At 37.3% G+C, this 12,195-nt stretch overlaps 1 protein-coding gene across 2 annotated transcripts in view; it reads right to left on the bottom strand.

Moving 5' to 3' along the window:
* Window positions 1-9,254: 9,254 nt before the first annotated feature.
* The window catches only part of LOC117394975 (phosphatidylinositol 5-phosphate 4-kinase type-2 alpha), an 89,059-nt gene continuing 86,118 nt past the window's right edge, over window positions 9,255-12,195 (bottom strand). Inside the window, exons 10-11 of one of the 2 annotated variants that reach the window (XR_009323580.1) lie at window positions 10,281-11,525; window positions 9,255-9,654 (exon numbers count right to left, since the gene is read on the bottom strand). Coding sequence is in view for 1 of the 2 variants with exons in the window: in XM_059019844.1 (XP_058875827.1) it covers window positions 11,445-11,525 (81 nt within the window). In the remaining variant the exon portion in view is untranslated. Of the gene's footprint in view, window positions 11,526-12,195 lie in introns of both variants that reach the window. The other variant, XM_059019844.1, reaches the window with a different exon arrangement.

Here is a 12,195-nt window from a genome sequence, read left to right as displayed (position 1 = left end):
AAGGCAGTTGTATTATGTCTAATAAAATGCAAAATGTATTAAAACAATTCTGTATACTATTATGATAACTAATGAATTTATTTTCTGCATGCACATTAATTTTCCAAAACAATAAAATATTTTATTCACAAAAACAACAACACATTGAGGAAATACGTTTTTGTTGTTTTTGCATTGGAGAGTGGCATGCTCTGTCATTCTTTAATGAAACACGCTTTCGCTGAATGTTACAAAGGCACAAAAACGTGGGATTACATTGTGGTGTGTATGGTGGGGATGTACTTCAGACGGTCCCAATAGTTGCAGCATAATTGAATTTATTTTCAAAGTATCATATTATATATATATATATATATATATATATATATATATATATATATATATATATATATATATATATATATATATATATATATATATATATATAAGAAACGTTTTTAGGCTTCGTCGGTTAAATCAAGTGATGTTTCAGTGGGACCACATGCATTCGTGGATAAGTGTTTCCAACTGCAAACAACACTGATGAAATAAATAGAAAATATAAAAAGCCCAACAAGAAAGCCCATAATACTACCTTTTTACATGCTTCAATTTATAACCCTACCCGTGCACCACCACACGCTGTGAAACCAAACGCGTAGGAAACAAACAAACTTAGTGTTCATTTGATTTGTAATGATAATATACTTTATTATAGGCACAAACGTGTTGCCAAAACGAACATTACAATGTAAAGTATATATATATATATACTAAAGTGTGGTTAAAAAAACAAACAAAACCGTTGCATGCGATTTCAGTGCATTGATTTATAAAGTACAGTCGCATTTACGGCCCATCATGACCAATCAGTATCTTCTTTTATTTTCTAATTAGTACTGCTTGGTTCTGAAAGTCATCCCAGTATCGCAAACCTTTAAGCAGCTAATAATTGGCATGTCGACATTTTCTAACACTTCACTGTAGTCCCTATACTGTAATTGGTCTGGTTATTCGCATTCACTTTCCCTGACACACTTATAGCCATGTGTATTTTGAACGTCAGTATCATTCAATGAGCAGCTACTGTAAAGCAAACTGAGTACACGCACACAAGGTATATGTTTAAGAATAAAGCATGTCGGTCATATGGGTGTACATTTGTAATCAACATTTTTGTCAAATTGAACTTCTCAATAACGCGTTGATTCGTTTTGGAATTTTAAAAAATCGTGGTTTGTTGGGGGAGCGGGTTAATTAGGGAAGCCTATGTCTAATTGATTAATGCATGTAACATGGATCATTTAAAAAAATGAATAATTCAATAGCAGATGAAGGTTACATTCATTAATATATTAATTATGCACACATGCACAAACATACAGCAACGGATATGAGTGCAGATTTGCAGGCTAATCACTTATCAGCACATTCTTTTACCTAGAAATACTCAATTGCTGAAAACCATTATGCCTATACTTTAAGATGATTAATTTTCCTTCATAACAGTGTAGCCGCGTAGTGTGTAACCACTTTACTAAAAATACCCCCGACCCCCCTCGAAAAAGAAGAAATTGAATTAAGTGTGTCTTGGTTATGAAATCTTCCAACATTAAATCTCACAATCTCCCTTATTGTGTAATGCTCTAGATGCCAGTATATTAATTTAATGATCTTTGCTGATTAATGTCTCTGGGGAGCACTGGATCATTGCTAAACCGGAGTCACCAGCACGCCTGAGCCAGCATAATATAAATGTTGCCATAGTAACAGTGGGGCCCAAGTCCCAGAGGATTTCTTTCCTTTATTACATCATATTGGAAAATATATCGTCCATTGAGCACGTCTTCGTTACTATTAGCCTATATTACATCCGTCTACAGCACACTACAGCCTTATTTAGTAGGTGCCGGTAATGTGTAAAAGTCGCACGTCAAGAAACCATAGTGTTTACCCGTGTAATTATCACTGCCCGATTGAAATATGGCTAATAACGCCTTTTTAATACTTTTTATAAAGAATGTAAAGTAAAAAAAAAAACATATAAAAATCATTAAAACAAATGCATTTTTGAATTATCTAAATATTGTATACATATACACACCTTCATTGTTATATAAATATATCGACATTATAGTTACAATCATATTCACGTGCCGCTGTTTTCTCATTTTAATTCCGGAGGGGCATACAATAAAACAGGTGAATCATTTCTTCAGCCAAGTTAAGAAGACTTGCCGGGTCTGTCATGGTGTGTTTATCCTAATAAATAAAGGTCCAGTAATTCAATATTTTCAGATTTATTTTTTTTATTATTTATTTATTTCTTAGAGGATCCCCTTATCCAGGGCGACTTACAATTGTTAGTATGTATCCTACTGGAAAAACAGAGCTGTCAGCCTTTCATTGGACCTTAATTTGTCTCTCAAGTGTTTAGACAAAGAGGAGAAGGATCAAACACAGAAGCCAGCTCTTAAAGGGGGGCAGGGGGGGAGCATAGCTCTACATAGCTCTGGTCCCTTAGGGAGATTATTACAGAACAAGGGAGCACTTACAAGTGGTACATATAATTTCACAAAATAGCAGAAAATATCATTTCCAGAGGGTGTTTGGCTTTGAATAGCTTGATGGCATAGGCATTAAAAAGGTTGCGCCATGATTCAGTGGTGTCTATGCGATTGTATGGGTCTAAATACTGTTGCCGTTAAAATAGGACCCTGGCCGCCTATTTATACAGGAAGGCATTATTCACAAAAGCTCCTGTTAGACAAAAGGCACGGTTAGATATTTGATTGTCATAACCCTTTGGAACCAGACTGGTTGTTATTGTATTACTTTTGTAGTTCTCATAACCAGAGATGTGTATCATTATTTTATACCTTAAAAATGAACACTGTTGCTGAAACCACCTCCCAATTTGTATTTACCTCTTTAATTCTAATGAGAGTTTAACTTAGAACACCATCTGGTGGCCAAATGTTGTAATTGTGGTTTATATGAATGGGATTTATTTTCATAGAACACAGGCCAGCGATTGCCAAATGTTACAGTTGTGTTTCATGTTTTGCAGGGATCTTAAAATGTTAAATCCAAATTGCAGTGCCCTAACATGTCTTTTTCATTTTACACTGGTGCAACAGCACAATGAGGGCAGCAGTGTGGAGTAGTGGTTAGGGCTCTGGACTCCTGACCGGAGGGTTGTGGGTTCAATCCCAGATGGGGGACACTGCTGCTGTACCCTTGAGCAAGGTACTTTACCTAGATTGTTCAAGTAAAAACCCAACTGTATAAATGGGTAATTGTATGTAAAAATAATGTGGAAAAAATAATGTAACTGTATGTAATAATAATGTGATATCTTGTAACAATTGTAAGTCGCCCTGGAGAAGGACGTCTGCTAAGAAATAATAAGACAATACATTACAAAATCAACAGCTTAACACATAAAGTACACAGAAGAAAACTTGAACTGCAAGCAAGAGCAAAGTTTCAAACAAAACAGTTTTGTATATGACTCTTTCTATTGAAGATTTTGACATGATTGCATTACTAGTTTGCAGAATGAAAACACTACCAATCTGTTGCAGACTTTTGAGTAAATGACTTGTTGCTCATATGACTAATTGTTATGCAAATAGAACATCTGAATCCATGCATAAATCTCCCTTTTGCATGGCAGTTTAAGTCACAAAGGGGCAAAACAGTAGACAGACTTATAGAGAGCTGATATTAGGCATTTGGATGACCTCTGAAAGAAAGAGGGGCCATCATTGAGAAGTATGGACGTGGGTGGTATTGTGATGTTTGCAGAACTGTGTCTCATAGGGGGCGCTGTCATAACATGCCCATAAGTATTGATAATGAACAAAACACTACCCTCAGAGGCCAGGTGTCAGTCACCCTTACCATCCCTATTCCATTAATCATCTGTCCTGCCAAGCTTCACTGATCTACAGTGCATACCTTTCCCCTGCCATGTTTAACTGTGAACTGGTCAAGTGGCTTGAAGCACTCTGTTTATTGTCTCCATTGTAATTTGAGACAGCTTACACTCCTGTTGTTTTCTTACTTCCTGGGAAAGCACATGGAAGACATTTCCAGCCCCTGTTTACAAGACTGTGTTTTAAACACTAGAAATACTAATTACTAAATGTAGCGCAGCTTGCTTCCCCCAGGCTGTGCCAGTCCAATAGGTCTTTGAATTTTGACTGATCGTCAAGTCAGCTGAATTAGCAATACTTGTGTGCAACCAATCAGGTTGAGCAACCTATGTTTTACATTGGAATCTGTAATCTGTCATTCATTTTAAGGCAGCCAGAACGGTTCCTGGCAGTGCGGCATATAAAAGCTGCAGCTGTTCCAAATTAGGGGCAGGGCTAATGAGCCAGTTCAACCCTTTCAATAGTAAGCAAGAGTGAGAGTTTCTTAATCTTGTAGAATTCATTAGTGATGACTAAGAAAATAATGCATAACCAGTTTTTTTAAATGTATGTCTTTGGTGAAAACTTGAAAATGTACATACCTCAGAAATCACCTCTATAGACTGGAGTTTAGCTCTGGATTATAATACATTTGCAGCCTTGGGTGCTAACATCTGCATACTAATTATTTTATTACTCTAGATTAATTCACTCATTAAACAGGTAAGAAAAATAATTATAAAATAAGCCAAAGAGGACCAGAATCCATCCACATATTCATTAGCAGTGCTAAGGAAAGAGAGAGAGAACAGGCAAGTACACATAATACTAGTATTCCTCATAATACAACTTTGTATTTTATAATATGATTTCACTGTACAGCCTCTGCTAGTATCAGATTGAGAACAATAATATCTCTTCTGTTTTGACTTGAGTAACCTTTTACTGTAGAATGTGTATTTCTTATCCTGCAGGAAGAAATCCAAACATTAAAACAGTGACACCGGCCTGCTTACCACAGATTATGAAGTGACAGGGAAACTTCATTGGGATAATGTATTGTTAGTAGTGTTGCAGGGCAAACTCTAAATGACCAATGTGTCTAAAAGGCCAGCCAGTTTGGGGCTTTGATGAGATCTACAAGTCACATGCCCAAGAATAAGTGGCGATGGTGGACATCAGAAAAAAGTAAGGCTTCCAAGTTAGATACTAAGTTCATGCTTTCATGCTCTCAAAACCACACATCCAGCTCAGTACTGTATGCTTAGTGACTGCTTAGGAAGGCTTTCCTTGATCCTTTTCAAGATTAATGGTGCTGTAGGTTTAGCAAGACACAACTGTCATTAAGAGACATTAAAAAGGGGGCCAGGCTTCGTGTCTGTGTATGTGCACAATGGTATTTTGTTACAAGCTGCTGGGTTTAATTAGCGTTCTTATTTACACAACTTGATGAATATACCCTAGAGAATGTATCAGGGTGTAATCCCTCTGAAAAATATTACAAAAGCAGCAAAAATGTCATTTTTCTGCTGCCAAAGCTAGTAAATGTTTGTCAGCCAGTTTTCTGCTAGCGCGTCAGTGATTATGGGGTGGAATGGGCGGGGATATGGGTGTATATTCTTGTGTCCATGCATCGTTCCAATTTCTGGAATAAGTACTAACTTTTGTTTCTTTCACTTACTGCTACTAATACATTTTGTCGTCCTATTTAATTAAGATTATTTTCAATGCATTGAACTTGTTATACAAACAGATCACATACACAGAGTGCTGTGTTTATCTCATCAGGAGGGCCATTAGTTATTCATCTATCATATTTTTTTTAAACAACTACAGTACTTGATAAATGTTCATGGTGTAGCCCTAACCCTAACCCTCACGCTAGCTTTAGCCCTAACTTTAGCCTTAGTCCCAGCTCTACTGCTAGTCCGAACTCTAAAGCTAAACCTAACCCTAACCTTAGCTCTAGCCTTAATCCTAGCACTAGCCCTAACCCTAACCCTAGCCTTAGCCCCAAACCTAACCCTGAAAGACTTGAAAAGTCAATGAAAATGTGTCATAATCTGAAACAAAAACACATTGGAAATGTGAAACAACAGCAAGTTATCAAACGTGGCCAGCCATTTAAAGTGGAGATAACAAAAACACAAGCCACTAACTTGGCTTGTGTATTTGATGCAAGTTCAATCCGCTTTTATTGTACCTGAAAAATACAAGCCAAGTTATAAAAACAACTGGGGCAACTTTGGCCCCCACCGCTTTGACAGCTGTGCCTATTTGTGCCTATTTGCTTGGTGATGGCCAAGGTTGCCCCAATTGTTTCTTCTAACTTAGCTTGTGTTTTTGATACAAGTTAGAAGAAGCAATTGGGGAAACCTTGGCCCCCATCGGTTTTACAGTTGTGCCTGTTTGCTTTGTGCTGGGCAAGGTTGCCCCAATGGTTTCTTGAAACTTGGCTTATGTTTTTTTATATCTCCACTTTAAATGGCTGGGCACTTTTGATAACTTGGTGTTTTTTTCATATTTCCAATGTGTTTTTGTAAAAAATATATATTTTTGCAGGCAAATGTTCCATTTTAAAACAGAATTAAAGTTCAGAGCTGGACTGTCTCCAGTCCCCAGGCTCATGCACCCCCTTTTATTATATAAACTCCCGCCTCTGTCCGGCTTGTCAACCAGTCACATCCATGCTCTGCAACCCCCGAAAACAGCAACACACATTCTCCCCACTCATTCACTCACTCCCCCTTCCCATGGTAAATAACGGCATGACTCTTTCCCCTTTAAATACACGTAACATAAAAGACAGACGAGACAAACTGAACAGACAACAAGTCCTGCAACGAAGCAATTGTCCAGGTTATTACTATATATATATATATATATATATATATATATATATATATATATATATATATATATATATATATATATATATATATAATTTCAAAGTAAAAAATAATATATTTTGCAGGCAAATGTTCCATTTTAAAACAGAAATAAAGAATTTAATATAAATGATACAGACGTCAAAATAAATGCATCCCTAGTATATTTCCATGTTGACCAAACAAGTTAATTGTCATTAAACCCGGATGTCCTATAATATACATATACGTGGATAAAAGCGCCTGGGGTCTGCAAAAATGGAGAAGGAGAAGGACATTTTTACCTTACTTTGGTGACTTATTTCTCTTTTTACATTTCACCTAAGAGTGTAGAGAACTACAAATTAAAAGTGAAATGGTGCTTTTGGCTGATTTACTTTTGCTGCGCCAATACTCTGAAAACACGTAAACTATCCTTGCTGTATAGAGAGAGAGTCTGGCAGTTCCTGCTGAGAGTCTCTGGCTGTTCTCGCTGATAACTTGGCACGAGGAAGTACCGTTCCTCTCAATCAATACTACACTCTTACTGTGACAATATACCGTTTCCAGGTCTAGCTGACGCCCTCTACTCTCATTGGAATACTCCCCTTCCAAGTAGCCATGTCATATTGGAGGGACCTGCATTACAGCCTACCTATTGTTCCTTTATGACAAAAATGTGTATGGATTTTCCAACAATCTGTGAAAACGTCAACCCGCAGTACAGAATTCTGATGACCTCAAAACACTCTGACCTCTTATATCACACATCATGTTTTCAGTAGCAGAATAAATATTTGAATAATTATGCAGGTGCTCCAACACAAATTCTTGTATTTTGAAAATGTAAATTGTGCCAAATCTTGACTTCAAATCAAATTGCAAAATGTTACAATTAAAACATTGATTACTGCTATTCAATATGTCACACTAGATTGAGAATATACCCATAAACACATTAAAAAAAACTTTAGAAGCAATTAATGAACATTCACAAAAATGTTCTGAAGACAATGTCACATGGGTCCTCTTGAAATACATGTTAGGGACCACGCGCAGCAACACAAATGGGACATCCCATTACTCAACGAAATGGACACAACACTCCTTCGTTAAACAAGTGAACATGTTTCCTGTGTTGAAGGAGCCATCACTGCTGATGGGAGAAGTAAATTCTGAAACTGCTTTACCAGACTGGAAGAGCAGATTCACGACTGTAATACAAGCAAAGTTTACAAACAGAGAACGACTCCAGGTTAATTAAAGAAAATCTGCATTCAGAGCATTGCCACATAAAATTGCTGCCACATAAATGCTTTCAGTGTCAATTCTCCTAAAGACTTTGAAACGATACCTTGAAATCTGAGAATCGAAAAGTTGGTAAAAGCAGAGGCCACGCTTTATTTTAAGGGGAATTTTTTGGTTTATTAACTATTAACAACTAGCTTACTAGCCGTTCATTTTGTTTTAATTTATTTATTTTTTTATCTGATTTCCTAACCATTACACTATCGTAACATTTTTAAAACTGGCCCCTTAAAACAAAGTAGAAACTAATTACCACAAATCAACTTGACCAAAGAAAAAGTAGTAGTTTATAATACCGATATGCATAAAAAACATCTGTACTGTACAAGTCTTCATTTTCATATGATGTTGTGATAAGGTTAAGAGGGCATTCTTTTTACAACTCCAGAATACAGAAAATATTCAAACGAATCCAGACACCAGGTTGAGCTGACAGCTGCTTTATTTTATAAAGCAATGCTTATGGATGGGGTGTGGCTGAGCACTACAACATACCTGATGAGGCAGTGTCACCCTAAACAAACACATTATTCACAATAACGAATGACACAGAATGCTGCAGACAATAACACAGTGCATTTCTGAGCTGCTAAAAGCATTTCAAATACACATGCCAGGTACTCCCTCCCCTTTAACCTTACAAATCTCTGAGCCTTTTTTACTATTTGCATACCGCAGTACGCTACAGAAAATGTGAAATGAAGGGTAACAGCACAACAGTTATGAACAAAATAATAATAGTATCAACTGGTTGCTATGGTTTTCATTTTGTTTTTTTAAATACATAAAATACATGTACTGTACATTTCCATTATGGTGCTGTTAACATTACTATATCAAGAGTAAGAACACAATGTTAATTCATTACACAGCCACGAGGATGAGCTTGCCTTTGGTCATTGAAGATGTGGTGGTTTGTTGCTGCTCATGTTATGTAATTATTATGCATGTCCCAAGTAATCGTGACATACATTAAGTGTAGGTGTAGTCTTATCGGCACTGACATTAAATTACGGGGGAGAACAAGACATTCACGCACTCTGAGATTGCTTGGAGAAATTCACCCCCCCCCCCCCCCCCCCCCCCTCACCCCCAAAGAGAAGACCGGAACATAAAGACCAAAACAATACAAAATGTTAAAAAAAAGAATAAAATAAAAAGGCACAGCTGTTCCACAGTGTATACAGTATCATGTTTAGTAATATTCCGTAGAATACAGAAAAGAAAGAAAATGAAATGCAATGCTATACAATTATTGAAGTTCCTGACAGCAAAGAAATAAGTCATAGTTTTAGGCAACTTTCTTGTTTTTGTAATACTTCCGATTTTATGTTTTAATATATTCAATATGCTACATGCTTCATTATTTTAATTATTATCCAAAAACGTTTCTTTTTTTAATAGTAGGAATCAATTTAAAGTGTTACAAATAAATGTTTGGTACTACTCTTTTTTTTTTTTTTCTAAACTAATTAATGGAATGCATAACATGTTAAAATGTAGATCCTGTGTATGGATTTATTTTTCTGTGTGGGTATACTACATATTCCTGCTCCTGCTTTGGAAAAGAAACTTTCCTGCTGCCCTGTGGCAAAGTGCCCCGCCCCTGTGTGCATTTGTGTGTTCTGTGTATGTATGTATGTTGCGTATGTTAATGTTGGTGTATAGATTGGTACACGGGATATAAACGGGTCTGTGTTTCACGTGTGTAAAAAGTGTATATTTGTATTTAGGCACGGGATTGCACATCACGCACGTGCATTTAAAATATAATATGTGAGCACGGGGTTGCACAGAATTAATTCACGTGCTGGGATTCAAGTGAATAATTAATTAGTAATTGAATCCCAGCACAATAGTATATATAGACGCACATTTTCACTCAGTCGGGGTTAGGTGTTCAGAGAGTGGAGAACGGGTGAGAGAGAAGGAGTAAAATCGTCAGCGTAATTATAAATATAATAAGTGTATTCTCACCGTGTTTGTTCGTCTCCGTTTCACCTGTGTGTTAGTGTTTAGTCGTTTTGTCTGTCTGTTTATTTTGGCGTCAAGTGCCGTGTCCTGTTTTGTATTCCATTGTTCAAACCTTTTATTTGTTATTAAACGCTGAGTGCAGCCATTGCACTCGGCTCATCATCACAACCACCGTCTCTGTCTGTGTATTCCTCTCTGGTCTGACGCCACCCACTCTGGCCGTCTTTGTGACATGCCCAAAACTATGCATCGCATCGTTACAGTATAAAGAATAAGGACTGTATTCATAAAGGTCAGCAGAGTCCTTTTGAATGGTCTTTAAAGCGACATTTAAACAGGCCAACCTCTGACTGTATTAATAACTGGTTTCACCATGGGGGAGGGGGGCGGGGACGAGATCGACCCCTTAAGATTAAAGACAAAGCAAACGGAGTGAAACAAGGTCCCCTAAAGACCGTCTTTATACATTATAGGGTGGCTGTTGTTAAATCATTAAAGAGACCCCAGTGTGCTATAGAAAGCTAAATATCAAGCACACATGACATCTACACGTGTATCAAGGACCCAGCATTCAGATCAGCCGCTGTTCCAAACAGGGTGACACAATTCCCGTCGGCGAGGTCCACAGCCTGTCTCGTCTTCGTTCCACCTGTACCCTAAATGACTTTAACGTCATTTCAGGTGTTAAACACATATTTAAATGATACCTCCAAAGCCCAGAAGATTCCAAACCCCCAGGACCGGATATGTGAACCCCTGGTTTAGATCATAACAAAAAAGTCCTTGGTAAGTTTTATGAACACATCTCTAACAGTATAACCATTAAAAAAAACAACCGAATTGAGAAGCAAGCCGTAAACACGAGTCAAATAAGCCAAAAAAAACCCAACAAACAAGGACAAAGTTTTAAATAGAAAGCAGTGTTATGGCATTAGTCTCTTGAAGAATAAGAGGAATATGGTATGCAACGAAGGTAATGAAGAGTGCCAACGTGCAGAGGAAGAGAACGACATCCGCAGCATGAGCTGCACGAGCACTGCGATGCACCCTTCAGGTCAAGCAATAACATGCAGCCTCTTAATCATCATCTTCTGCTCGACCTCTGGAAGTACCGATATTGATTCTGAGTAAAGCTGATCAGTCTTTTATTTTATTTATTTGCAAAAAAAAAAAAAAAAAAAAAAAAGAACTCAGCAATAGCAAGTAGTACACTGTGGGTATCAGGAAGCAGTTTAAAGCTAATTCCCCAAGTGGGTCCCTATACTGTAAACAAGTATAGAGCTGCTGCTGCTGCTGCTGCTGCTGCTTGGAGTGGAAGATGAACACTCCATCAAGTCCCTGCATTCATTCCCGCCTGTCCGCTCTCCCTGCATCTGTCCTTTGTCATGGTGACAGGCTATGTCAGAATGTTGGTAATAAAGTCATACAAGCGCTTTGAGTACTGCTCCGGGTTAACAGTGGAGATTTCCGCACCAGCCTGTGAAAACACAATCACAGCCCTCATTTCTCATATTACAAAGCACTGTTAATGCTGGCAGTTTTATGCATTAAGTTGCACCAAATGTTTTTAAATATCCATAGTTGTAAAAGCAGCGATTGATTGCCACAACGGCATTGCTAAAACATTTAGCGGTGGGACATTTCTGTACATTAAACCTACAATTTGACAGTAATTCATAGGAGGTTAATATATATATATATATATATAGATCTGTGTGCTTTAATGCATGCTACACCTGGTTTTGTACAGGATAAACCAAACAAGGTTTTAAAAAAAGCACTCCCATAGAAACTGTGTAAAACAGAATGGAGGGGATGATGGGGGATGCTACCCTTATAAAAGTTTCCACAGTATTTTTGCACTGTATTTTTGGCAGTTTCACCATGCCTTTCCTGTGGTTATACTACACATTTACCATAGTTTATCCTGGTTTGCCACATTTATTAATATGCTTTACCATCTCCCACTCCTCTTTACACTGCTTACTTATGCTTTACCATGTTTTAACTGTGCTTTATTACACTTTGCTATGCTTTTACTGTGGGGAAAAAGGGATGCCTGTAGTTGAATGTGGTATAATTAGTGCTTCTGATTTTCTGTTTTACCTCAACTTTTATACCCTCCTTTAAGAATTCAATTGATACCT

The sequence above is a fragment of the Acipenser ruthenus genome, chromosome 3 (genome assembly GCF_902713425.1).
Source record: "Acipenser ruthenus chromosome 3, fAciRut3.2 maternal haplotype, whole genome shotgun sequence".
NCBI classification, from domain to species: Eukaryota; Metazoa; Chordata; class Actinopteri; order Acipenseriformes; family Acipenseridae; genus Acipenser; species Acipenser ruthenus.
The sequence above is the reverse complement of the archived record's forward strand: the minus strand, read 5'-3'. Positions and strand labels throughout refer to the sequence as shown.